General features: G+C 62.9%; 3 protein-coding genes across 4 annotated transcripts in view; 2 read left to right on the forward strand and 1 right to left on the reverse strand.

Moving 5' to 3' along the window:
* CFAP77 (cilia and flagella associated protein 77) overlaps nt 1-2335 on the forward strand; it is an 87275-nt gene extending 84940 nt beyond the window's left edge. Inside the window, exon 6 of the mRNA XM_081103294.1 lies at nt 1591-2335. Within this exon, the coding sequence (XP_080959420.1) occupies nt 1591-1713 (123 nt within the window). The 3' untranslated portion in view covers nt 1714-2335. The remainder of the gene's footprint in view (nt 1-1590) is intronic.
* Nucleotides 2336-10527: 8192 nt separating this feature from the next.
* On the forward strand, nt 10528-18079 carry BARHL1 (BarH like homeobox 1). Its single transcript, XM_081103295.1, has 3 exons — nt 10528-11151; nt 15129-15351; nt 17258-18079. Exons 1-3 carry the CDS (start codon nt 10686-10688, stop codon nt 17547-17549), a joined length of 981 nt encoding a protein of 326 aa, XP_080959421.1. The 5' UTR covers nt 10528-10685; the 3' UTR covers nt 17550-18079.
* A 3452-nt stretch (nt 18080-21531) lies between these two features.
* Nucleotides 21532-27619, reverse strand: part of DDX31 (DEAD-box helicase 31) — a 58634-nt gene continuing 52546 nt past the window's right edge. Inside the window, exon 21 of one of the 2 annotated variants that reach the window (XM_081103298.1) lies at nt 21532-22170. In XM_081103298.1, coding sequence (XP_080959424.1) covers nt 21999-22170 — 172 coding nt within the window. In that variant the 3' untranslated portion in view covers nt 21532-21998. The remainder of the gene's footprint in view (nt 22171-27619) is intronic. The other variant, XM_081103297.1, reaches the window with a different exon arrangement.

Below are 27619 nucleotides of genomic sequence, written 5' to 3' on the forward strand. Positions count from 1 at the left end.
GATGGTGCTATAACAGAGCTTGTCTGCCTCTGATTCCCTGTGGAGCCAACCCTAGGCCAAACCCTCTCTGGGCCTCAGTTTCCCCGTCTGTAAAATGGGGAATAGCCAAGTTGGATCCATTGGGCCCGTGTGCACCCTGATGTTCCCGCTCTCCCCTGACGGTGAGCCCGGCCCCGGACCTGAGGCCAGGACCTGGGTATGGGTCTCGTTGGCCCTAAGCAGTGCCCAGGCCTGGGGGGTGCGGTGACAGTGTCCTGGAGGCAGGCAGGGGTGCGGCCCCCAGGAACCACTTGGCCTGGTCCCTGCCTGCAGGAAGCCACCTGGGCACGGGCTCCGATAGGGTCATGACTGCCCCAGGGTGAGATGCCCAACCTCTTGCTCCCTGAAGGGGCCGGATTTCGGGCACTGAGCACGGAGGCTTTCCTGAGAGCTCCCCGTCTTCTCCCTGGGCTTCGGTTCTCAGACTGTCGCTCGGAAAGCTGCCTGCAGCCCCGTGGGCCCACTAACCCCTGGGGGCTGGGGGTGGTGGTGGTGGTTGCCAACCACGGCCTGGATTCTTGACCAGGGCCTGGGGCTTGGGTCCTGCTTTACCGGGAAGTCACGCAGAGCAAACCCAGAAGGAACCCGCCTGCCAGCCCTTCACCTCGGCCGCCTGGTAAACCCGGCTCTGATGGGCCCCCGGGCCAGCGCCACGCTGCCCCCCAGCCCCTGCTCACCCTCCAGCCCGAAGAGCCCCTGAGTGTCTGCCCCAGAGAGGCCCCAGCTCAGGAGGCTGACTTTCTGTTCTCCCTGCACCCCCACCTCAGCGTGGTTCCTTCCAGATTCAAGCTCCAGGAGGGGAGGGGTCCCTCCCGTTTGACCCTGAATAAATGCAGGAGGGAGAGGAAAAGGCAAACAAGCAAGCCTGCACCCTTCTCCCGGGCCTCCCTCGGGCCCCCCCGCAGGAGACCCCGTTCCAGGGGTGTCCTCCCACCTGGAGGCGATGGGACGCGTGCAGGACACAGGAGGGCTCCCCCCTCACCCCCCAGGCCCTGGGAAGGGGGCTCGGCTGAAATGCGACCGATCGCACCACATTGAACTGCGGGGCCCCAGCTCCTGGATCTGTCTCCCTCCCATGAGCCTCTGGGGGCCGGGGGACAGGCCCTGGACTCTGGTTCTGGTTCTGCTGCGCGGGCCCGGGACTCACCGCCTCCAGCCCCAGGGGAGTGAGTGCCAGGAGGCCCTGGGACAGGACGGCTCGTTGGGGTTAACGGTGGGGACGGTGGGGACGCCGCTGGGAAGGATGCGCTGGCTACTGGGCCCCCGTGCAGTGACTCCAGCCATCACCACGCGGCACCGTGACGCCCCCGTCAGGCTGCAGTGACCGCACAGAGGAAAAGCCCTGCCTCTGTGCCCTGGCCCGTCACCCCCTCCGCGTGCCCCCCCTCCCCCAGCCAGGACCCTCCCGGCTCTCCCCCTCACGCTGCGCCTCTATTCTATTATTTCTCCAAGATGAAGCCCGGGGCAGGAGGTGAGGGAAGCGGGGAGGGGAGCACGGGGCGAGCCCCCCAGCCTCTGTGCCCGCCGACCTGCCCTCCCCTCCATCCGCAGGTGGGCCCGCACCTCGACACCTTCCCCAGCGAGGCCGACCGCCAGAGAGCGTTCAAAGCCCAGCTGGAAGAGCATGCTGTGCGCCAGGGAACCCTGCGGATGGGCAACTACACCCACCCCTGAAGCCGCCTCCGCATGCGGAACGTTCCGGAAGGCCCCCCGTCCTGCCCCACTCCTGTGTTTACGTGGGTTCTGCTGCTGCAAGGACCTCAGGGTCAGGTCTTAGTTTAGTTATTTTTGCTACGAGCCCCCCTCTTCAGTTAGGCAACACTAGCTCACCTTCGCCCCGCGCCCCTCGACCTGGGGACTCCCCGTCCTCTGGCAGCCGCCCGCCCTCTCTCAAGCCCTCACCTGATGGCACAGCACAAACCCAATTACAGGGCAGACGCTGCCTCCAGGCCGGAGTCGAGGCTGTGCCCCATCAGGGACCACACGGGAGCTTCCTGCGGAATTCCTGCCCTTAACGCGCTCGGAAAGCCCTCGTTTAGCTGCAAACACGAGTTTTAGTTGCTCTTTCTGGGGTGCCTGACGCCCCACCACGCTCGCTCCTCCGGGCCTGCTCCCCCCTCCGGGGGCTTCTCCCCCAAGACTGACCGGGAAGCGGGGCTGGAGGGCACCGGCGAAGAAATTCTCAGCCAAACCCCCGACTCCCCCGGCAGCTCTTGCCTCCATCTCTGGGCGCGTCCCCGGCTTCTCCCCACAGACGATATCCTGACCTGTTTTAAATTAAAACGCTGCTGTCGTCCTCCTCTTGTGTCTCTATCTGAAAACCGGCACCGTTATAACGGTGCAAGGAGCAGCCTCAGACGCTTCCCACGCTGCTGTGACCGCGTGGAGACTCTCGAGGCCGTGAGCCCGCCAGGCCTCCGACAGCGCCTGCATGGAGCGCGCCTCCCGGCTTTCCAAAGCCCACCTCTGGCCTGAGGCTCGTCCCCGGACGCCGGGCTCCTGTATCCGACTTGGTTGCCTCTCCCGTTGGACTCTCGTCTCAAACCAGCACAGCCGGACAGGCCCCTTGACGTTCCCGCCAGCCTTGCTCTCCCTCCGTTTCCCATCTCATGAACGGCACCACCATCGACCCGCTGTCGAAGCCAAATGTGTCCCCCACCTCTGACACCTGACCCATCACAAGCCCAACGTCACTTCCAAGACCGCCCTGGTCCACCCCCTTTTCTCTGGGCCCCCCTTCTCTGGGGAACCAGCTCCCGGCTCCCCCTCACCCCACCGCCAGGGAGCAGCCCTCAGCACTCGGTGGCTTCCCTCCACCGGAAGTGAGACCCCACTCCTGCCCAGGCTGGGAGGGATCCCAGGTGAGACGGCCGGCCGGGCCAGCCCTCTGGCTCCAGCCCCGGCCCACAGGTGGCGGCCGCTCACTCCTCCTGCCGCCTTTCCCTCCATCAGGACCCCTGGGCCACAGGTGGTGCCCTGCCCGCCCCTTCTTGTCATGCAGACCTTCGCTCAAAAGCCAGGCCCCTCCTCCGAAGGCCTGCCCTGGACCGGCTCCTGCGTTATCTCCGGAAACAGTGACCCTGTGTGGGCCTGACTTCTCAGGAGGGAAGTGGCATGGGGCCAGGCAGTGCCCCCTGATATCTGTGGGAGGACCCTCAGCGTGAACGTTCCCGGTGACTCACGCCCCCTACAGGCCGGGCCTGGCAGAGACAAGCCCAGCAGGTGATTAGAGATCTGAGTGAGTTTCCCTGCAGTCAGCCCCTCTCGCAGGCGCAGCTGTGTTAGAAGCCGATTCCACAAAAAAGCCACACACACTAACCCCTCAGGACTCGGCTCAGCTAGGGCCGTCCCGGACCCCACCCCGTCCCAAGGGCCTGAAATCCTCCTGCCACCACAGGAGCCGGAGAAACCCACCCCCCTCGGCTAACGTGCCCGAAGCCTTCCCACCCCCGGGAGCAGGCCTGCCCCTGAGCCCAGCAGCCAGCCCCTCGGTCAAGCGTGCGAAGCCCAGCTCCACCCGGTCATTCCTGTGTGACCTTCAGCGAGTGTCCTGACCTCTCTGTGCCTCACCTGAGACAAAGCCCCCACACAGGACAGGACATCCGCTCAAGCCACATCGGACAACGACTGCATGAAAGCGGGCGGCCAGCAGGTTAGCCTGGGGTCCTACGTACCCTGAATTTACCACTTTCTTATCAATAAAGCGCCATGAAGGGGCCGCCGGCCCTGTGACGCTGGAGGGCGAGGAGAGCAGGAGGTTCCGGGGAACAGCGTCGGGTGCTCAAGAGGGGAAAGGTGTGTTTACCCAGCACACCCCTGTGCTCTGAACCCTCATGCGAAGGGCGAGGGGCACATTAGGACACAGAAGTCCCTGAAACTAGGCTCTGCCCACCGAAGGGCGGGCCGCTTGCTATGGCAACGAGGGAGATGCCCAGGGCGAGCCACCACCCCCAGGCTTGCTGGGCCAAGAGGAACGTGTGGACTTGGCCCGAAAAGGCTGCGGGGAAATCTCTCCTGTACCTGATCTCACGTCTCGCCCCGCAGGCAGGCAGGCAGGCAGGCAGGCAGCGCTGTGGGACTTGCTGGGGCTGTGAGGGGGGCCCTGGGCAGCGCCCTCCGTCCTCTCCCAGATCCCGGCTCTGGGTGCACCCCGCCTGGGCCCCAGCGTCTCTCCTCCGAGGGCCCCTCAGCTCCTTGTCCTACAGCGCCACCCGCTGGCAGGCCCGAGCCCACGGCCGCCAGGCAGCTGGCCCTTCCCTCCCGCCTCGCCCCTCCCCCGCGTGGCTCGTCTCTCATTAATTATTTGCACCTGCACAAAGTCCCAGGTCGGATTCCATCTCACTCCACCTTCTTAGGTGTCCTGTCTCCTCTGCCGCAGCCGTTCCTCACTGGTGCTGACCCAGGCTGAGGGATCCCCCACACACAACTGGGGTCCCTCTGCCGGCGTGGCCAGGGGAGTCTTCTGTTAGCGTCCCTGCGTCGCCCTCCCCCTTCTCCAATGGAAGAGAGAGGTGGGCGGAGGGGAGTCTGGTCGCCGGCCCAGGCCAGTGACCGCCATCCTGTATGTCCCGGAGCCCGCCCCTCGGACTATTTCTGAAAGATGGGCGGACACGGGGAGAGCCCAGCCTCGTTCTCCATCCCGAGTCCCCAGTCCCGCTGCGGCCAGTGCCATGTGGGGACGGCCGTCACCGGCGGTGTGGCATGCACCTGTTTTTGCTCATTTCCCTGCTGATTGGCATTTGCGGACATTTTACCTCCTGGTTGGGTTTCCTGGCAACAGCCCATCAGAGATGTAACCAAACAAAGAGGCCCGTGCGGACTGTCCCCGTGAGCTGGGGGGCCCGGTGGAGGGGGCTGGTCTGGACCGTCACGTGGTCGGCCTGAAATTCTTGGAAGTCCCCTCTGCAGCGGGAGGGAGGCGGTGCCCACGCTGGTGCGCGGGCAGGAGGGGCAGCAAGGGCCTTGCGGGGAGCCTTCGGGCACGGGACTTGGGGAGACTACAGTCCCGCGAGAGGAAGAGCCTGCAGGTGCTCCGCAGTCCACGAGGGCGGAGCAGACCTCTTGGCTGGAGGTCAGCTTTTCTTTTCATGCCGAACCCCCCACTGGCTCCCGTCTATTTCCAGATGCCTCTGCTGGCGTGGCCAGGGCTTTCTACCAAAGCCCAAACCTCATTCATTCTCACACTGCCTCTCTCTCTCTCTCTCTCTCTCTCTCTCTCTCTCTCTCTCTCATAAAACCAGATAATTAATAATTTTCTTGGTAAAAAGAAAGCGAGGGGGTGGGGTCTGGAATCTGGCTGCTGTGCAGGGTTTTAGCAGCGATGGCAGCAAAGAACCAGCAGAGGCAGTTCCTGCGACTGGCGGGGCCTGACGAGAAAGCACGGCTCGTGGGCCGAGGAGCCAAGGCCAGTCCCGGGAGTCCCTGGACCCGACAGAGAAGGCCTGGCGTTGCGGTCCACCCACCCCAGCTCCCCAACCGGTGCTGGTCTGGAGACCACAGATTCGGGGGTCTCCATGGCAGCAGGCGGACCAGCAGCTCGGGGCCCCCGGTGGGCCTGCGTCCAGCCAGCCCGGCCTGCGCTCCCCATCACACGCCTTCTCCTGCGTTTTCCTCCTGGAGCCAAACTGCCCTTTCGCTTCCTCTCTCTTTACTCTGAAAACCTTTGATGCCTGAACTCATGAAAAGAATGTAAACAAGCCCAGCCAGCGTGGCGCAGGGGCTGAGCGTCCACCTATGAACCCGGAGGTCACGGTTCAATTCCCGGTCAGGGCACATGCCCGGGTGGCAGGCTCGATCCCCAGTGCAGGGGAGCAGGAGGCAGCCGATCAACGAGATCCATGACTCTCATCATTGATGTTTCTATCTCTCCCTCCCTCTCACTTCCTCTCTGAAATCAGTAAAAGTGTATTTTTTTAAAAATAAATTAAACAAAAACTAGGTTGGCTCTTTACCCAGGTGACCTGTACACTTGAGTCCACAGATGGGAAGCAATCTATGAGGGGACTTAGATGGATGGGCGCCGGGTTCCCTGGGAGCTCCATTCTGACATTGCCAGCAGCCAGCCTGCGCACCGTGTGTGCGTGTGTGTGTGTGTGTGTGTGTGTGCGCGTGTGCGTGCGGGGGGGGGGGGTGGGGGGCAGGGGACAGCATGCGTGCGTGCGTGAGAGGGAGGGCAGAGGGCGGAGGAAAAGAATAGCCTCTCTCTGGTTTCAGGAGCTCCATGGGGTTTGGGGCCAAACCAGCAAAAATGATTGAGAACAGCGTGACCTTGAAACCCACAAATCCTCCAAAGCCTCGTCCGACCCATCTGTTTGAGAAAGCGACACCGCACCCAGGCCTGGCCTGTATCACCCACCCACTCCCCGCTCCTCGTGGAAAACTGGTTTTGGTTGGAAGGGCCTGGGCAAAGGGGGAGCTGACCTCTGGGGTGTGTGTGGGGCGGGGGGGGGCGACAGTTAGGGAGACCAGCCTGGGCGCGCCAACCTGCCAGGGAGCAGGCTCTGCTGTGCCAGTGGCTGTACTAGGACAGTGGCACTGCCACTCCCAGGCCCACCTGCGCCCTCACAGGGAGCAGGTGATGCCTGAGGCTCAGAAGGTGTTTGAAGGGGGTCCCACAGCACGGCTGGGACGGTGGCGAGGCAGGTAAGGCCCTTGCCTAAGGCACACAGTTGACGGGGTTGCTCCAAAACTCAGGAACCAAGACAAACAATATATTTTGTCGATCGAAGTTTTAAAATCCCTGAAGGGCAAAACAGGAACCGTTTCAATAAAGACCTGGGCGGCTCACCTCACCTGAGTCTCAGGCCCGGCTGCCCAGCCAGGTCCGCTCCAGGTCCGGCTGATGCTGGAGTCAACACCCACCCAGGAGGTACCGGCCTCCGGCCGCAGCTGCTCAGAGCGGGGAAGGGTGGCACTCAAGCCACAGGTCATTCCTGGGCAGAGGACACCAGGGTCCTTCCCAGAGCCTGTGGCACAGCTCCCCGCGTGGCTCTGCATGCTCCGGAAGGTGAGCAAAGCAACCTGGCCCTGCTCCAGGCTGAGCAGCACCTCTGGGGAGGGAGGTGGGGCTGGGAGGAAGGAAGCTGGTAAGAACCCCGGCTCCCGGGCCCATTCCTGACCCACAGCCAAACCCACGCCAAGAGCCCAGGTGCAGAGATGTGATTCTGCAGCCAGGCTGCCTCCTGCATGCCCGTGGCCCTCACTACCTGGCATTAGCATCTGTGTCCTAAGGAAAGGCAGAGGTCGGGGCCAGAGGCACGGCTGTGGAGAGTGGACAGGTCCCCGGGGCAGTGCCCTCCCTGCCCTGGGAAAGGGCCGCTCCGTCTGTGGGCGTGTCTGGGGGGGGAGGTGGGGCCCTCTAGGGCTTCAGGTCCATGAGAAGCTGAAGGTTTAAAAGCAATCTCAAAGGATGGCGGGCATGGACTGGAACTTGAAGCTAGAAGCTCAAAGAGGAAGGGGAAGGGGAGGAGAGCTGAGCGTCCTGAAGAGGGGGTGGGCGCTGGCTGCCAGTTCTGGGCCCTTGGCTCAGCCCCAGTGTCCGGGCAGCCTGTCCTGGAGGTGCCCTGTCACCCTGGTTCCCTTCCCTTCCCTGGGCTTCCTCCCGGGGAGCTGCGGGGCCAGCCAGGGGCAGGGCCTGAGACTGGGGAGGGGCGAGGCCACCTCCTACCCTGTAAACCCGTAAACCGCTCTGAGAGGCCGAGGAACTTACCCAGGTTCACGCCCAGCCCTGAGGACCTCGGAGCCCTCATAGCCCCGGGGACACCAGGCTCCTCTCTCAAAGGCAGGATGGGCCACCCACCCCGGCCCCCCGGATGCGTCTCAGCGGAACCAGGGCCAGGGGAGCTCACAGCTCACGCCAGGCCCGGGCAGGTGGAGGGGCAAGGAGGGCCAGGCGAGGGAGAGGAGGAAGGAGGAGGTGGGCGAGGAGCTGGGATGCCAACCAGGAATAGATGATGTTCTGAGAGGGCGGGCCCTCCGGTAAATTCCACAGGAAACCGCCGGGGAAGGTCGCATCTTATAAAGAGGCGACCACTCAGCACCAACGTGTCCCAACAGCCGTTTACATGCCCTGGGCTCCGAGAAGCTCCGAGAAGCGGGAGGAGTGGGAGGGCTGCCGGGTCGGGTTCACCAGAGTCTTCTTCACCCCCCACCCCCCAGCTCCCCCCGCCCCGCAGCCCCCGCAGGGCCCCGGCCGCCCCGCCGCGGCTGCCTTTCGCTGGGCCCGGGGTCTAACGCTCGCCTACAGCCGGCGGGCAGGGCGGGCGCTCCGACCGACCGGCTGCTGGAGCAGGACGAGGGCTTTGTGCGCGCGGCGGTCGCGGCCTCTGACAGGCCCAGGAGGGCAGCCCCGCTGACCCACCGGGCGTCCAGGGGAGATGCAGAGGTGGGGTGACAGCGGGAGAGGGGCGCGGGGTCCAGAGGCGCCACGGCAGGACGGGACCCAAGCCGGGGGCTGGCCGGGGAGGGCCCCGTGACTTCAGCCCCGTCTCCTTCCAGCGCGCTCGGCCCGTGGGAGGCGCCAGGGCGGGGGCCCGACGCTCCGGCCCCTCGGCGCCCGCCCCCGCCTCCCCGACAGCTTGCAGCCGAGCCGGATCGCCGTCCCCGGGGAGCCCGTCCTCGGCCGCGGCGGGGCCGCTTCCAATCTGCCGGCCGGCGCGGGGCGGGCGCGGGGAGGGCGAGGCCCGCCGACCCTGCCCGAGGGGAAGAAAGTTCCTGCGGCCGGTGGGGGGCTTCCCTGGGCTGGGTCTCGGGCGCGGGGAGAGGCGGGCGGCCTCCGGCGCCGAGCCGCACGCAGGGCCCGTGGGGAGGGAGCCGGGGCGCGCGGACCCGCCTCGGAGACCCCGCTGCCGGCCCGCGGGCGAGGCCCCTCCGCCCTTTGACCGCAGACCCGGCCCAGACCCCGCGGGCCGCGAGGAAAGGCCCGGACGCGCTTCAGACCCGCCCACCGCGCGGGGCCGCACCCGAGGCGGACCCCGAAGGGCAAAGGCGCGGAGGGGCGGGGAGGGAGAGAGGGCGCGGGATCCACAGTGAAAAGGCGCGTTTCCAGCGCCGCCTGGGAAATAGGAAGCCGTTGGCAGCGTCTACACTCGCCCTCCGAGGCCCTCGCGCTCCCGGATCAAAGCACAGACACGCGGACCTGGGGCCGGGCCGCAGCAGGTCACCGGCTGGATGGGTCCCTGCCGCCTCCCTCGGGCCCCCCGGATCCCTAGGGGTCCCCGGCGTCCCAGACACGACCTCCCGCACTCTCCACCCTCGGCCCCCAGCGAAGCCACCTTCCCGCCCCTTCCTGGGGCGACGCCAGCTCTCCCCACCCGCCAGACCGCAGGGCTCCGAGCGGCAGAGAAAGGGCTGCAAAGCGCCCCACGCGAAAGCCCTGGAGCCCAGGGGAACCCCCAGGACAGGGCTCCCCCGCCGGGGCCGGCCCCTCTCCGTGGCCGGAGGAAGGAAGGCCGGGGAGGGGCCGAGGAAAAGGCTCTAGGACAGCCCCGGGGGCGAATCACTTGCCTAACTGCCGGGAAGGGCCGAGGGAAACTTAAAAAACTCGCATCCCGAGCCTCCGCGGCGCAGCGGGCTCGGACCCCTCCCGCCAGCCCGCCCCCCTCGGCTAATCACCCCCATTAGGGGCCTCATCACCGGCCTAATGAAAGCAAACCGCGTGGAAATGGCCGGTAAACAGTTGGGCCTGTGCGGTAATTAATTCAGTGTCTCTTTTAATCAAACTGAAAGGGAATCGGGCCGCGACTCGCGGCGCTGTGACATCACCCCCAAAATCGGCCAGAGCCAATCAGCGACGTCACTCCGGGGCCACGTGGGCTAGTCCCCTTTAAAACACACAGACACACACACACACTCACACACACACTCACACACACACACACTCACACACACACACTCACACTCACAACATAACGAGGGGGGAAAAGAAACAAACAAAACCCCGAGCCCCAAAGTAAAAGTGACACAGGTTCATTTTTTAAAGGAAGGGGGAGGCGAAGGCGCGCTCGGAGGACCGGCTGGGAGCGCGGCGGCCGAGCCCGGGGGCGCTGTCCGCGGTGCTGACGGCCGCGGGCGCAGGGAGCGCGGAGGAGGACCTGCGGGCCAGGTGGACAGTCATGCGCCGCGCGCCGCCGCCGCCGCTCTCCGCGGTGCTGACGCCACCAGGTGCGCTCCGTTCCGCCGGCCCGTCGCCCGCTGCTCACCGCGGTGCTGACCCCGCTGCCTGCGGCCACGCTCGCCTGGAGGAAGCGTGCGGTTTGGATTTTTAAACGCCGTCCTTTATTTAGGTTCCGACATCCTCGCCTCTCTTCTGTGCCAGAGGAGCGCTCAGGCCGTCCGTCTCCCCCTTTGCTCTCCCCAACTTGGCGCACCCTCCCTCCCGTTCCTCCCTGACACTCCCACCACCCCCCCTCGGTTCGGGCGACTAGGCGCGATGCTGCAGAAGACGCGCTGAGCCCTTTTGGATCTAATGCGCAGAGGAGGCTGGCCCAGCGCTCCTGGGCTCCCCCAAGGCTGAACTCCATCCAAGGTGCCCGCAGGCTCCCTGCCCGCCTTCCCCATGCCAGCCCGCAGCTAGGGGCAAGGACAGCGGTCGGCTGGGGCTGGGGGTGGGTGGGGAGCTTCCGGAGAGGACAGGCCGAAGCTTGGCTATGGAAGGCTCCAATGGCTTTGGGATCGACTCCATCCTCTCCCACCGGGCGGGCAGCCCCGCCCTTCCCAAGGGGGACCCCCTGCTTGGGGACTGCCGCTCACCCCTGGAACTGAGTCCTCGCTCGGAGAGCAGCAGTGACTGCTCCTCACCAGCCTCACCAGCAAGGGACTGTCTGGAGACGGGCGCCCCGCGGCCTGGTGGGGCACAGGGCCCAGGTTTGGACTCCCACCTGCAGGCCGGACAGCTCTCGGCCCCAGCCCAGTCACGTACAGTGACCTCCTCCTTTTTGATCAGGGACATCCTTGCCGACTGCAAACCACTGGCCGCCTGTGCGCCCTATTCTAGTAGCGGGCCGCCCGCCGCCCCTGAGCCCGGGGGCCGCCTCGCACCCAAGGCCGGCGAGGACTTTAGAGACAAGCTGGACAAAAGTGGCAGCAACGCCTCATCAGACTCCGAGTATAAAGGTAAGAAAGCGGGAGATGGAAGCGTGGGGTGGGGGGTGCTGTGCTTCTAAAAGCCGGCAGTGAAACTTGCGTGCACACAGGAGGGGACACGCAGAAGCCGGCCCGGAGCTCCCCCAGGGCCCGAACCTTCCCGCCTGCCCGTGGCTATGCCTTTGAGCAACAAAGAGTCGGGTGGAGACAGCGGGGAGAGGGATACTGTGCGCCCCAGGAGAGACCCCCCAAAATGCACAGAGCAAACTTTCCAAACTTCCGCTGGGTCTGCCCTTCCAGCGGGGCTGGGGGGCAGGAGCAGGCGCCCATCTGGCCAGAGGCTGAGAAAAGACCGCAAAACAACCAGACCCCTAGGGCTCAGCTGGAGCGCCCTCCTTATAGGAGTGAAAGCCTAGCGGAAGCCGAGAACAGTCAGAATTCTCCACCCTTTCATCTGGATTTCCGAGGGGGAGAGAAACCGGGCTTTGCCTCCCCTTGGGCCCAGCGTACTCTGGGCCCCACGAATTATGCAAAAGGAATGCTCACTTCAAAGCAGCAGCAGCAGCAGGCGGGGCTGCGAGGCTGGCTGGGAGCAGGCTCGGAGGTCTGGTCCAGGGGGGAACCCTGGTGCACCCACCCAGCGGTTCTCGCTGAATTCGATTTTTAAGAGAATTGAGCCATTTCTGGTTGTGTGGGACCCAGGGCTTCCCGAGTGACCAGCTCCCCGTCCCCTTCCCTGGGGGTCACCGGCCCTTCACCTGCCTCTCACCTCTGTGAACCTTTCCTTGTTGTTCCCTTTCATCCCGTCTTAACCAGGGAGCTGAGATCAAGAGTAAGAGGACGGGGAAGGGAGGGAAAAAGGAAGGAAGAAAGGGAAGCATAAAAGGAGCGCCCTAATTTTATTCTCGCCGCCCGCCGGGGCCACTGCCTGGACTCAGCTCTTTGAGAGGCCAGTGGTCAGAGTTCTTTCCCCGCAAGAAGCGGGAGGCAGGCGGGGAAGGAGTGTCAGGGCTTCGGGCAGAGCCCGTGTCCCCCACAGCAGAAACCCTGGGCGGCCGAGGCCCTTCTGAGCCCTGTCAGCTCAGAATTCATCCCGAACGCTTTTCATCAGATAGAACTTCCCTACGAGGGCATCTGCTGTCATCGCGGGCCCTGCACCTCCCAGCCCCTATTTGTACGCAGTCTTCACAAAAATGCGGAACGGCTTGCAACACTCTCCTTCCAGCCAAGAATTCGTTTGTGGACATGCCCTGACCTCAAACCCACACCCGTGTGGGGCCCCACACCCCATCTCCCTGTCCTCGGCTTCCCCACGCACCGCCCGGCCGCCTGCAGCCCAGCCGTGCTGAGGAAACGAGGAAACGGGCAGGCGGAGCGCACCCACGGGGAGTCCAGAGGCTCGGGGCTCAGAAACCCCTGCTTCACCCCGGGGGCTGTTTCCTGAGGCAAAGGAAACCCGCCCCAGAGAAAGACAGGTGCAGGGGAAGGCAGAGGAGCGACAGGAACATCTACTTATAGCAATGTTTTGTGGTTCGTAATTCTCAACAGCACCCAGCTTTGTTGTTAGAGTGAGGGGCAAGAATCGCCAACGTCGCCTGCTGCCAACGGTGGTGCCAGGCTGGGAGAACCTGGCTCTTGTCTCCTTTAATTTGCGATTTCAAGGAGAGGTTTCGTTTAAGATCATGGGAATATCAATGTCCTCCTCCTGTCGGAGAAGATATCCCAGCGGGGAGCGGGGAGCGGGGAGCGGGGAGGGCGGGCTGTCCATGCATCACTCAAATAGGCCGGAGAGGAGGAGGGTGGAAGGTCTTCCCACCCCACCCCGAGGCGGTGCGCCTTTGCGCCTACAAAGCCCGGGGTCAGAGGGCGTGGGACACTCGCCACCGAGCTGAGCCCGCGAGTGGCGGAGGCTACTTTTTCAGGCCGAGCTAGGAAGGCTGGCGGGAAGACAGACACAGGAGCCAGCCCGGGCGGGCCCCCTCCGACCGACCCACCTCCCCTGCGGCGTCATTTTCTCCACGGAGGCCCTGGAGGGGCGGTCAGGCCACCTGAGTTGCTACTTCAAAGGCTCCTAAGATAACGAAAGTCGAAAGTGTTGTTTGAAAGGAGCTACAGCCGGGCTTTCATGGAAGGTCTGCCGTGACCCTAGCTGCTGGAGCCAACGTCTGTCGTCTGTCCGTCTGTCTGCCAAGAAGCCAAGCGGCGAGCGGGCACTCTGCTCCAAACCCCCCCGGCGGGGGTGTCTCAAACTCAGGGGCGTTGAGGTGTGGCCTCCAGGCTGGGATCAGAGGCCCCAGGGGCGAGCTGGTTCTGGGGCGGCACCGAGGCTGCCTCCAAAGGCTCCCGCCTGCCTGTGCCGGGTGGGATTAGAGAAAAGCCGGATCTTCCCGACAACGCAGCGCAACCCTCCACCCCCAGCTCAGCCCTCAGCCCCCAGAAGTGGGGTTTTTCACAAATAGTCAGGCGGGCAATTAGGTCAAAAAGCAAGGTTTCCACGGGATCAAGTTGGAGTTCGGATCATTGTTTTCTTGCACTTTATTAAACTTTACCTGCGAGCATGGACCGAAATCAGCTCCCAACACCCGGAGGAGGCGGCCAGTCCCTGCGTGGCCGAGCGGGGAGGGCAGGGACAGCCGGTTGGGCCGGGAGGAGGCGTTTTCTCCCCAGAGGTGCTCTCCCTGCCAGCCGCCTCGGTGCACACGGTGCCCGCACCCTCCCGGCTGCAAAGCAAGGCCTTTCCGGTTGAAATGTCTCCCTCCCTAGTGGCTCAATTAACCGGATTATTGTTTCCTACAGAGAGGAATCAACTCGCATTCAGCTGAACCTTGTCACTGCTAACGCCAGGCACAATGAAATTCACCATAAAGGAAAGCGCAGAGAGAATAAGAGTGGGGGGAGCCCCAGCCGGGCCCCCATTTGGGGGACGTGGTCTCTTTGGTTATACCAGTGGTCGGCAAACTCATTAGTCCACAGAGCCAAATATCAACAGTACAATGATTGGAATTTCTTTTGAGAGCCAAATATTTTAAACTTAAACTATATAGGTAGGTACATTGTTCTTAACTTCATTAGGGTCCTCCTAAGGCTTAGGAAGAGCCACACTCAAGGGGCCAAAGAGCAGCATGTGGCTCTCGAGCTGCAGTTTGCCGACCACTGGGTTATGCCCTCGCTTTAGGGGGAGAAGGAGGGAGACCGAGTTTGTTTGCGGCAGTGTGCGCTTCAGTGCGGTCAACCCCCATCGGAAATCGAAAGTGTTGTTTGGGAAAAATAAACCATCTTGTCGGTCAGGTCCTGGGGCCTCAGGCGTGGGGACTCTGCTGGGGCACCCCCTCCGAGGGGCGGAAACACCCCGGCAATGCGGAGCTGGTTGGGAGCCACAGTGGGCGTTGCGTTGACAAGGGAACAGACCTCGGCACAAACCCGCCGCTTACTTTTCCAAGTGCCTTGGCTCGGAGATCGCGTTGCGACGCACCCTGGAGCTCAGCCTCGGGCACTGGGCGCTGTTGCAGTTTAAGAACCGGCAGGACCAGCATTATCCTCAGAGGGGCCAGGCGAGATGCGGGTACAATTTATCTTCAGGACCACGATTCGCTCCGGGGTGCACAGCTTTTTGTCCCTCCAAGCGGGCTTTTCTCCCCAGACTCCAGCCCGCAGCTCCCTCCATTTCCGGCCCATTTGCAGCCAGAGAACTCGAGCGCAGTTGCGGAGCCCAGACCCGCACCCCTGAGCGTGGACTCACGCAGCCCACGGGTGGGCGCGTACCCCTGGGTCCCCTCCCCCGGCGTCCAGCCAGTCGCTGGGTTTATCCCTCGAGGAGTGCAGGGAAAGTAGGTTGCCTTCTCTCGGCTTTGGGTCAGTCCTCCATCCGGGCCGTGGTCCCGGTTCCCAGTGGATTTGCCGCAGCCGGGGCCACTGCTGTCCCGGAGGCACGGTTACCCGGGTTACCCGACCGGCAGGAGCAGGGCGGGAGGGCGAGGCTGGGCCCTGACACGCCCCTGTCTCCGCAGTGAAGGAGGAGGGCGACCGGGAGATCTCCAGCTCGCGGGACAGCCCCCCGGTGCGCCTGAAAAAGCCGCGCAAGGCGCGCACCGCCTTCACGGACCATCAGCTGGCGCAGCTGGAGCGCAGCTTCGAGCGGCAGAAGTACCTGAGCGTGCAGGACCGCATGGAGCTTGCCGCCTCGCTCAACCTCACGGACACGCAGGTCAAGACTTGGTACCAGAACCGCAGGTGAGGCCCGGCTGTGGGGGGTGAGGTGCCGGGGAGGGGGAGGAGGACAGAAGGGGCTCCCTCGCCTTTCCTATCCGCCCCTCCAGGGAGCATGTCCAAGGCCTGGCCGCTAAGGAGGGCCCTGGGCTTTCCCCATTCTGTAAACGTGGGAACCTGGGACCCCGGGAGAGAAGGCCTTGCCCAGAGTCCACGCGAGTCACAGAGACAGGCATGAACTCGGCCTCCAGCGCCCAGGCATCCGCTCCAGGGCGGGTGGACAGACAGGCCACGGGCCACAGGAGGTCCAGGGCCTGCCCCATCCCAGCCAGGTCCCACCTCCCCACCTGGACCAGCCGAGCTCCAGTCTTAGGGCCACTGATTCCTCCCAGTGGGAGCATCAGGCCAGAGTGGGGTGGTGGCCTGTGTCCAGAATATTTTTCGGGGAGGACAAGTAGGCAGACCCCTGGGAGTGGGGTGGGGGTGGAGATGGTGGGGAGGTAGGGGAGCAGGAGAAGTAGCCCAACACAGCAGCTGCTGAGGGCTCTGGGTTCGACCCAGCCTCTCTGGCCTCCTCAGTCTCTCTGGTACTGAAACAGAGCAGGGAAGGGCCCGCCGCAGCTCCTCCGGGGACTGGGAAACTGGTGTTTTCTAATCTCTCTCCCTAACACATTCAGAGACAAAGATACATATATATAAACACACACGCACATACACACACTCAACCCATAATCACACAGACACACACACATAACTCACTGTCACACAGAACACTGACACCCAAGGCACACAGACACACACACACCACATAACTCACTGTCACAGGCACACACACACACACACACACCACATAACTCACAGTCACAGGCACACACACATACACACACACCACATAACTCACAGTCACAGGCACACACAGACACACACACACCACATAACTCACTGTCACAGGCACACACACACACACACACACCACATAACTCACAGTCACACAGAACACTCACACCCAAGGCACACAGACACACACACCACATAACTCACCGTCACTCCCACACTCAGCAGAGGCCAGAACGGTGCTCTCCATAAACAAGCCTCAGAACGCGTCGCCCATTAATAATAAATACCGATTACTGCTCCGGGCATCAATAATTAAGGCCCGTTACAGTAATTACACAATGATGATGATGATGAATAATTCAGGGAGGGGAGTGGGTCCGTGTGGCAGAGCCAGCCTCAGTGGGACCTCAGGGGCTGGCCCAGCTCGGGTCCAGGGACACCCAAGGGTCCGTGCCTCAACCCCCTTGCCGTCCCCAACGCCGCACACGCTCTTCCAGTGGCCTCCGGACTTCAGCGCCTGGCAGGCTACAGGCTACAGGCTACAGGCTACAGGCGACAGGCTACAGGCTACAGGCTGGCCCCAGGCCTCGGACCTGGTGACGGGAGAGGGTGCGAGAGGCTGGTGCGCCTTCTGCAGAAGCGCGCTAACCGGTACCGAGGCGGTGCAGCCTCACCCCACAGGTGGTAGCAAACCAACCCGGCCGCCCTCTCTCCAGGGCCACCTTGCCGCCCAGGGGGCGGATACACCGGGGGAAGTTCCAGCGACAGCTCTGCGGCGGTGTGCCTCCCCAGAGCAGAGTGTGCGAGGTTAGAGGCCGGCGGCGGGCTCTGCCACGTGGGAGACCATCTGGAGAGAGGGCCCGTGCCTCAATTTTCTTATCTGCAAATGGGGAGGAGTGGCCATGGAAGGCCCGCGGCAGTTTGAAGGAGCGAATGCGTGTAACACGGGCAAGCGGTGCCTGGCGCGCCCTGATTAACCAACACCTTAGTGGGTGCCGGGGCCTCCCGCAGGGCCATGGGCCCAGCACCCCGAGGGGCGGGGTGCCCGGGGCCGCAGCCCTGACCCCACCCTGGCTTTTATTTCGGTCCCCAGGACTAAATGGAAGCGACAGACGGCCGTGGGGCTGGAGCTGCTGGCGGAGGCGGGCAACTACTCGGCGCTCCAGCGGATGTTCCCGTCGCCTTATTTCTACCCGCAGAGTCTCGTCTCCAACCTGGACCCCGGCGCCGCGCTGTACCTGTACCGCGGGCCGAGCGCGCCGCCGCCCGCCCTGCAGCGGCCTCTGGTGCCCCGCATCCTCCTCCACGGACTCCAGGGCGCCGGCGAGCCCCCGCCGCTGCCCCCGCTGGCCGGCGTGCTGCCCCGCGCCGCGCAGCCCCGATGAGGCCGCCCGCCTCCGGGGCCCCTGTTGGGCTCTCCGGCCGCGCGTTCCCCGAAGGGCAGATGCCAAGCCTCCTGCAGCCCGGCCCCCGACCCCGGACCAGGCCTCCCTCGCCTCCCTCGGCGCCCTCCCTCTCGGCCAGTCCCCCGGGAGCCACTTCCACCCGCGGATGTACATACATGGCACCCCCTGCCGGCGCCCAGGCCACCCCCTTGTCCCGCCCAGAAGCAGCCTGGGCGCCCCGGGCTGCACTCCCCCGCCCCCCACGCTCCCGCTGTGCACCGAGCCCCGCCCTGCGCCCCTGCCGCGGAGGGGGGCGCGCAGCGCTGTACATACGGTGTGCAAAGTGTATATGAGGTTATTTATTCGTGACCATGAGCCGTGACCGTGTCCGTGAGTCAGTGAGCCCGTGGCCGGTGCGCTGCCCCCCAGGCGGGGCAGGAAGCGGCCGGGGGCTTCCCACCACCGACGCCAGCCCCCTCCAGCCTCGGTCCCAGCAGCCAGGCCCTCGGGTTCTCTCTCGCTTTTTTAATGTCGAAATAAACTTCTTACAAATGACCGGGCGCCTGTGCGCGCGCAGCGCTTCTTAACCACCCTGTTCCCCTCCGGGGACTAGAGGAGCCTCATGCCCCTCCTTCCCCGGCGGTGCTGCGGCCCGGGCAGGGGTCTCCTCCCTCTCCAGTGCGGCGAGCTCGCTGCCCCCTCCCCCCTCCATCTGGTTCCCGGCCGCTCCCAGCCTGTCCCCGGGGCCGGGGTGGGGGGTCAGGGCCGGGCGCTCGCTGCGGCCGAGCTGGGGCCGCGGTGCCCTCGCTGAGCCGGCTCATCTGGCCGCAACAAGGGCGCCGGCAGCTGGTGACCGGCCGCCGGGCGCGGGGCCGACAGATGGGCTCCGAGGCGACTCCCCTCTCAGCCCCTCCGCCCCGCGCCCGGGCGACGTTGGGGCTCCGGCCGCTCGCGGGCGCCCAGGTGGCTCCGGTCCCGCGAGGGTAGGACCCCAGGAACTTTCACTGGGAACCGGACGCCCCAGCGGGTACCCCACTTCCGCCTCTCCCTCCACCCTAGTAAGTGGGGGATGAGCCGCAGAGAGGACCTGGGGGAAGGGGCTTCGATCTCAGCCAGACTCTAGGCCCCCAGTTCAGGGTCAAAGGGCCGAGGCCAGCTCCTGGGGCCGTTCCCTCTCCAGGGAGGGGGGAGGCGGCGCGGGTGTCCCGCTCCCACCTGCAGCTCAAGCGCCCAGGACCGGAGACACGCCCAGGGCTGGGAGGTTTGGGGGCTCAACAGCCTGAGCCCCTTCACTTGGTGGCATGGTCGCGCCCGGAGGACTGCCTGGTGGTGGAGAGCTGGGGGCAGCTTAACCTCCACCCGCACCGCCCTGCTGCATTGACTCCCTACCCCCACCCCCTACACCCTCACACCCGAGTTCCCTTTCGGGGGACGGTGAGGGTATTATTCTAATTTTGCAAAATGCACAGCAGCTAATTAAGTCAAGGAGCCCTGGCTTTGGGGTTCTTTTGCATGTGAATGGGGGTGGTAAATCCCCAGCCCGGCTGCGGCGGGGCGCGGGGACTGTGCCCGACTCAGGGTTAATGAAGTGGGAAAGGAGTCTCTCAGAGCCTCGTGCAAACAAAACCCCCCGCGCAACAAACCCCGCCGAAGCCCTGCGCGGACGGACTTAAACCCAGGGGATAAGTGCTTCAAATTAATCTCATTGAATAAGAATGAGACCAAACAAAACTCTCTAAAATCATATTAAAAATCTATCAAAGGACAGCGCGCACTGGTGTGCTTCTCGTTCTGCGGAAGTGGGGGCGGCGGCCGGGCGGCGCCCTCAGTCTCCCGCCGGCGCGCAGACACGGCCGCGCCATGTAATTGTCCTTGTACCTGGGAGGCCGCTCACGCCTCACACTAATGAAGAACAAGCCTCCCCGACAAGTTTCCAATTACACTGTTTTACACTGTCCCGCGCTCCCCGCCGGTAATAACTTCCCGGCCTTCGCGGCGAGGCGGGCCTCGGCCGGCTCCGTACCCAACCCGGGGCTGGGCCAACCCGCACTTAAAATAAAAAAGTGTGATCGCCCCACCTCCTCCCAGCAGGCAGGACAGTGAGAGGCACCCAGAAGCCTTCCCTCTGCCCCCCTCCCAGGCTCCTGCCCGCCACCCCCAACCCCCATAAGCCTAGACTGACAACCGGGAGGGGCAACAGGGTTGGAAAGCTGGTGCAAGGCTCCGGGAAATAGCTGAGGAGCTGATCTGAAGGGCGCCCCGTGGCCCCCACTCGGAGTGGCCTACGGTGGGACAGATGACAGGTAATGTCCATGCAACGACGTGGCAAGATGAGTGACGCGCTCTTCCTCGCGGGGCGCCTTCTCCGGTGGAAAAGCCTCCGTTCTGTCTCGGGGAAGGGAGGCGGACTTCGTGGCTCCCACAGCTTTCCCTTGAGGGGCTGAAGTGCTAAAAGCAAGGCCACCAGCAGCTCGGAATAGGCGTGCCTTTAGGGGTTCTCGGGTACTCCCCTCTCCCCGAATCTCGCCTCCCTTCACTGTGGGGAGAAAGGAGTCTCCCAACGCCCTTCGCGGATTTGCTCGGCTCTAAGCCCCCAAGTGGAAACGCCGCTCCGATTGCGTCAGCCGGACTCCGGCCCTCTCGCCAGGGCTCTCGCCCTGCAGTGCCAGATCAGCCCCTCTGGTGTGAGGCCTTGCAGGGTCGCAGGGTCGAGGACCCGAGGGTGGCATTAAAACCACACTCCACGGGCCCATGAGGGAGGAAGACTTTAGGCTGCAACACCTGGAAACACGGAAATCCCCCCTGGCCTGAAATATGAGGGGCAGGTAAGTTTGGGAAATTAGAGGGAAGGAAAGGTACAATGGAGAAGGCTCACAACATTGAGTATGTGCAGTGGAATTAGGCCAAAGCTTTGCCTAATTGATGCCTGAACTGTATAATCTGGCAGGAGCTGTAATAAGAGATTTCTTTTAAGGTTACTTACATTTAGGGACTAATAAGCCTCAATCTGCTAAATCCGTGTTTCTTTATTAACTGGGGGTAACGGCCGGATTCACTCTGACAAGAAACCCTCACCTAAGGGTTAGCAAATTGAGTGTAAGTTTTGATCTCGGAATTTAGTCACTTACACACTTTGCACGTTTCTGGCACTTCCTCCCCCAGGCGTGCAGAGCTCTCTGGCTCCCCCCTTTCGTGGGAAAAGAGAGTCAGGTTTCTTTGATGGTCCCCATCACTGGCGCTAATCCTGTTTCTCACACAGCTGGGTTCTGTCTAGTGTGATCCCTCCTTTTCTCATCCAAATCATGTGAACCTTCACGCATCAGAATAAAAGGGCAGCTCTGCCCACCGTCCTGGCGTGTGCTGCGGGCCTGAGGATTACCACGGGGTCAGCAGCTCTGGGGGGCCCTGCTCTCCCTCCTGCGGAACCGGTGCCTGCACAGGGGCAGAAGCCCGCCGGCCCTCCCTCCGTGGTGCCCACCTTGCCACTCTCAGGAGCCTCCTGGCCAGTCAGTCACGTGGGTCTGGAGGGCCTGCTGCAGTGAGGCCCCGCAGCACCACAGGAACTGGGGGGCGGACAGTGGAAGGAGAGCGGACAGCAGGCCCGACAGAGGTGGTTGGCTTTACCCCTCATCCTCCTCGGACCCCCTGGAGTCACCCGTGCCCAAATCTTACATTTATTGAGAAATCAATACACTGAGGGGTCCTCTTTCAAACCTCCCAGAAAACACACGGGGGAGGGGCAGCTGAGGCTGGGCCACAACAGAGACCCCGACTTCTGCAGACAAGGTGGACCTCGAAGCGGGGAAGCGCAGGACCTCGGCGCTTTGTGACTTCAGAGGCAAATCAGCCCCGTCTTCGTGGACGTGAAGGGCGAGCACTGTGTGACCCTGGTGCGGATCAGGCGGCCTGTGGACAGGAGCCTGGAGTCTGCTGACCCACCACAACCCTCCTGGTCCCCACAAAGCCTTTGGACATCGACAAAGTGGTTGGATAAATATTTTTTATTCTTTTACAAATTTAAATCCAGATCTCAAAACGTTTACAAAATGCATGCAATACAGGGGTAAACGTGTACTTCTTCAGGTCAGCGCGAACGCAGGCCACAGCCTGCCAGCTGACGCAGCACCGGGTCTCAAATGGGGGGGGCCCACTGGCTCTGCGTGAGGACGCGTGGGCAGCGATAGGGCAAGCAGAGCAGGTCTACGGATAGATACAGGCTAACTGGCTAAGCTACACTGTGCCGCCTGGGCCCCACACCCCGGGGGAGGGCTGTGGGCTGTCAGGGGAAGGCGCACCGGGAGACCGGTGAGACAGGACGTGGGCCGGGCCGTGGCAGCAGAGTTTGAAACACTTTCTGGGAAGTCCTGTCCCTCGGTGAGCCTTTCTGGGTTTCTTTCTGTTTCATGGGGGCACTTTTTCTTTTCCCACGGCCCGGGCTGGGCGAGGGCCTCAGACGTCGCTGGAGCTGCTGGCGCTGCTGGGCTCGCCCAGCTCGTCGCCCGGCTCGGCCTGTCTGCTTTGCTTTTTGGCCTTGGCACCGCCCGCCTCCAGCCCACTTGCGTACTCGGAGCGCAAGGCCTCGGCAAGGTGCTGCTGCTGGGCCCTCCTGCGGAGGTCAGGCCTGAAGAACAGGAACAGCAGAGGGAAGAGAAGCGTGGTTATTGCCCGCTCCCGCTGCAGAGACTGAGCAGTTGGTTCCGAGCGGAGCTGCCACACTGCCTGCAGCCAGTCCCTCCCCTGCTTGTTTTGATATTCTGTGCACCGCAAGATTAGACACGGCAATGACAGATTCTCATGAAGGTGGCAAAGTAGCACGGCATCTTTAAAAGTGAGCCTTTGTTCTGTGTTGTTTTCCGGGAGAAAAAGAACGCTACACACTCACACTCTGATGGCAAACAAGGCGGCCGATGAAGCAGCTCGACAGAGGATGGAGAAAGCCACCAGAAACTCCCCCACCTCCAGGGACTGCAGAGCCCGGCCCACCCTGACCCACCTGGGAAAGGCCAAAGGCTGAGCATCCTTTTCAGACGCTGAGTCTTAGCACAGGCAGCCCAGACCTTGGGGATGTTTAGGGCTCAGCCCTGGGCCACTGCGATGAAGCGGGTGGCAATCTTTGCCGATGGAGGGTCCTGCCTCCGTGTGTAGACACCCATCTGTGATGCCCCATAAAGCAAGCCCCAATACGCAGAGCATGCCAGGAATGCTTTCAAAGGCCTCCCCCTCAGACCAGAGGGGAAATTTGTACAAGTTCAATGGTACACAGGAAAAATAATTATGCAAATTAATATGCATATTAAAAAATTATGTAAAATAATGTTTCCTAATTTGGGACTTAAACCAAAACAGCAGCAGCACCGTTACCACTGAACCCACACCACCGAAGTGGCAGTGTCTTTGGGGAACACCATTTCTTGGGGTGCTTACAAGAGGCAGATGTTGCCTTCGACTACTTATATTTGCAACGTTTTTTTTCGCTGTAATAACTGGAGGATAGGTCAGACTAACCTCGTCAAAATAAATATAACAGACCTCCTTTAAAACCCCCAAATTAAAACCAGGACTGATCAGACGGAAGCAGCTCTGGTAGCCAAACACCAGGTTAACCAGGCACACCGTCACAGCACTCGATGTAGGGTTCCGGCCGGGGCCTGCGACAGCCAGACAACAGTGTCCACTCAGGAGACACGCAAAGGCAACCTGCGCTGGGAGGAGCGAGGGGCTGAGGAAGGGGACGCGTGGGCCCCGTGCTGCAGGGCTGGGGTGAGAGGCAGCCAGGGAAGCGCTCTCTGGGTTCTGTGTTGTCTCATACAATCTGCTCGACGAGGCAGGGAAGGCGATCCACCTATTTCACAAAGAAACTCAGACCTGAGGAGGGTGAGTAACTTGCCCAAGACCGTCTCGCTGTAAGTGCAGAAGCCACGATGCGAACAGCCCGGTGGTCCAGGGCGCACCATCGGGTGTGGCAGGAGGGTCCAGCTCTATCACGGTGACAAAGGACCATGATGTGATGGGGAGGGGTGTGTGAGGGGGGTCTCAGTGGATGATGGGGCAGATGAAGGAGCAGGGGTGGGGGGGAGGGTGAAGGAGACACGGAACACATGCCCAGGCTTTGGGCGCCCCCACAGGAAAAGGGGGATGATGCTCACAACACAGCTCCGAGGGCTTTGCAAGGATCAAGTAAAACAAGACACAGAGGTGTTAGCTGGTGGCTGGCACGTGGGCTGCGGTCAGTCCAGTGAAAATGAGGAAGCCGAGGTTCAGAGATGCTAAGTGACTCCCCAAGGCCACACAGGAGCCAGACTGACCCTGTGCCGATTCATTCCCGTCCCCGCAGAGCCATGGCTGTGAGCCCGGGACCCTGCCCTGCCCTGTGGGGACTGACCATCCCGGGGGGGCGCCCCACCTCCGGGGGCTGGTGTGGGTTTGGCAGCGCAGGAGACAGGCCGCCGCCAGCCGAGCACCGAGCTCCCCGAACTGAAGGCTGCCATTCCGGCGCAGGGTATTTTTAGTTGGGTGACATGACAGACGGAGTGAAGGGGTGACAGGAAGGCGTGCTTGTTCTTCCCCCTTGTTTGAACCAGGCACTCACAATGTGTATAATTTTAAGTGTAACAACCAGAGTTTCAAAATATGCAAAATTTCAGTCAAAATAGACTCCCCAGTATAAGCTCCTCCACTCACCTCAGCGACGGCTCCTGTCAGAGCTGAAGCAAAGGAAAGAGCCAGAATCTACCCAGTGGCTGATACACTAATGCGCATGGAGCAGGCTCAGGCTGCGGCGGGGCTGGCGCCCAGCGGACAGTGCCAAGGCCACACCCGCGTGCGTGACCCGGGGGCGGGGCCACAGTCACACACACACCCACACGCCACTGGGTGGAGTGAGGGGGGCGGCCAGGGCACAGGGACAGCCACCAGGGACCTTCAGGCCCGCACTGCAGAGCGATGTGAGCTGCAGGTCGGAGACGGCCCTGCTGGCCCTGAGGTCATGACCTCAGAACTTCCTCCCAGTCACTGCACAGCTGACCTTGAGGAGCGTGGGCTTGGGCGCCGACCCCTGCGCATGCGCCAGTTCCCAGCTGTGGGTGGGAAACACAGTTCTGCCTTGGACACCACGGTGTGACTTACACAGGGAGCCACATCGACGTGGCCCGCAGTTCAGACCCGAGCTGTTCAAGGTCAACGGTACTTGGAAGGTGGGACCCAAACCCAAACTCGGAGGCTCTGGGTCTCGGAGGAGGGAGCCTCGGGTTCCACCTGCAGGGCCACCCCGGTGGGACCCACTCTCCCACCCTCCCTCAGCAGCTGTCTCTCCCTTGTTCTGAGGCCGAGTGCTGGGAAGGCCAAGTGCAGATGGAAGATGAAACGTCCTAAGCCCAAGCACAGGGAGGGTGCATGCGGGCACCCTTCTCCTGACAAGCTGTCCTTCTCCCAGGAACCTGCCAGCTTCCTTGCCCTCCTCGCCCCCCAAATACCCAAACCCTCCAATGGGCTTCCTGAGCATCCACCCGCCCGCCCGGCGTTACCAGGCAACAGATCAGCTAATCTGACCACAGGAAAGCGCTGGCAGTGGAGGCTGAGCGACCCCCTCGCTAGCCGAGCCCCTCACTCCCCTCTGGCTGGCTGGCCCAGCAGGGCAGGCAGATGTCCCTCCGGTGAGCGAGGAAGTCAGCTCGCCTGCAGATAGAGGGGGGAGGAGAGGGGGGGCTCAGCAAAGAGCCGCTCGCTGCCGGCGTTGGTAACGGCACTGCGTGGCAGGGCGGGACTTTTAATTGTATTCCTGCATTTCCAGGCCTATCCACGTCTCCTACGCTTTAGGGTCATACGCGGAAGTGCCTCTGCAGCCGCGTGTTTAGAAAGAGTCACAGAGTCGGGCCAGTGTGGCCCAGTGGTTCAGCATCAACCCACGAACCAGGAGGCCACAGTTCGATCCCTGGTCAGGGCACAGGCCCCGGTGTGGGCTTGGTCACCACCACAGGGACAGCCCCTGGCATCGCTCCTGAGCTCAGAAAGGAGCCCGGCGTGTGGGGCAGATGAGAGGGGACAGCGCAGCGGCTCCAAGGCGGAGGGTCAGGACTAGAGCGGAGCTGCAGCGAGGGGACAGCGGGACCGTCATGCTCGCTGCTGATTTCTGAAGCGGCGCCAGCTGGAGGGTCCAGGCAAGGACCAGCTAACAGAGCGCTGGGCGCTGCCGATGCACACACCGGTCCGCCGGGCCGGCCCCACCTCCAGACCCGGTGCTCCGAGGGCTCCAACAGCGAGCACCGTCCCCAGCGTCCACCCAGGAGGGGCGGCTGGCTCCGGCTCTGTCGTCAGCCCCGACTGCTTGACTGAGCACAGCCTGGGCTCCCGCTGTCTGCAGGGTCACCCTGAGAGCCCTCTAATCGCCTCATTAGCTGGTGGGGATGCGGGGTGCTTGTTCCAGGAGGCAGAGAGCTGTCAACTGCAGGGCGTCGGAGAGAAAGGTGGCGGGAACAAAAGGCCACACGTACCAGCTGCGTGTGCACAGCTGTAACGACACCGGAGCCTGTCGGGGGGTAAGGACCTGGCGCGGAGGGAGTGAAAGCTCGGTGCCGAGGGGAAAGGAGCGAGGCCCCACTGCGGCCTGTGCCCGCACGGCCACCTGCGCGGACCCGCCTGTGAGCGCAGCCATCAAGGAGGACGCAGCCCAGAGACCATCTGTGCCGGGCGTTCCCACCAGGGGACCCAGCCACCTCCCACTACACTCTTCCTGGCCCTGTCCTGTCTGGACACTGCTCCTGAGCACAAATGCCCCAAAGACACGATCCAGCGTGGATTCCTGGTCCCTTGTGCGGCCCCCTCGCAGAGGCCAGGACATGCTCCTGTCTACAGCCTGAGCGGCTCACCAGGCTGTTCTGTTCCGTTAGCGATCCATCCCAACTCCCTTTAAAGCAGAGGCCCTCCGCCAGCACATCCCCGCCTCCTGTGTGGAGGACACCCCGACATCTGCTCTGAGGACCACATGCTTTTAAGTTCCCAGGGTGGAACCTGAGTCATGATTGGGGGATTTGGTAGTCAAGTTCATGATCATGTCCGTCTCACACTTGGTGATTTCCAACTTGACTGAACCAAGGCCTCCTGGTTGGGGCCTGGGCAGGTGTTTCTGTACAGCTCCCAGCAGCTCTGGGAGAAGATTCTGTCCCCTGCTCACAGGACACGCGCATCTGTCCCGAGAGCTACTCCTGGCCCCAGCTGTGTGCTCTGCTCTTCAGGCGGAGGCTGGGTGACCTGTCCCGACTGCTCATCTCTGCGTCCTGTGGGCTGGTCCCAGGCCTCTTCCGCCTGCTAAATTGAGGGTCATCAGAGCACAGCAGGAAGGAGAAGTGGGAGGGGGGGTTTGTCTGTGGACACAGTGGCTGCAAAGCACAGCGCAGCTGCTTGCTCTAGAAGTCCAGGTGACACTGAGGGGCCAAGCGCTACCAGCCACAAAGATGGGTTGGGAAGCTACGGAAAGAGACTGATTCAAGGAGGCCCAAGGTTCCGGTGGAGAACGTGGCTCTGGAACTGCGTAGCGCGTCTACACGAATGAACCCCTGGGTCCCCAGGTGGCTTCGTCCAGGCCTGATCTCGTTTACAGGATAACTGGCTCCACAGAATCAAGGAAACTGTCCCTGGGCCAGGTTCCAGCTCTGCCTTCAGCTGAGGCAGTGATATTAGGAGGCTGTAAATGCCCCTAAAGCTGACAGGCCAGCTGCTTCCAGGCCAGAGAGCGTCATTGCGGGAGGTGCCGCGCAGCTTCCCAGCGCTGGGCTCGGCGGACAGTCTGTGGGCAAGGCTGTTCGGAAAGGAAAGTTCCCGTGCGGAGACTGACAGCTACCTGACTCTTCTATTCCAGGGACCGGTGGGCGCGAGGAAGGCGTGGGGGGAAAGAACGCTGTGTCGTCATACAAATATGTGCTCCGTGCGTCCCCGGCCCAGACACCTGCTGATGCTCTGCACTCACCCTCTGCTCTGAGCCCCAGGACAACACCGCGAGGCTCCGGCACCCCGTGTGAGAGCTGAGCGGATGGGGGCCCACAGAGGCCGAGTCTCTCATCCAAGGGCACGCACAT

Source organism: Myotis nattereri (assembly GCF_964212035.1).
Source record: "Myotis nattereri genome assembly, chromosome: 12".
Classification (NCBI taxonomy): Eukaryota; Metazoa; Chordata; class Mammalia; order Chiroptera; family Vespertilionidae; genus Myotis; species Myotis nattereri.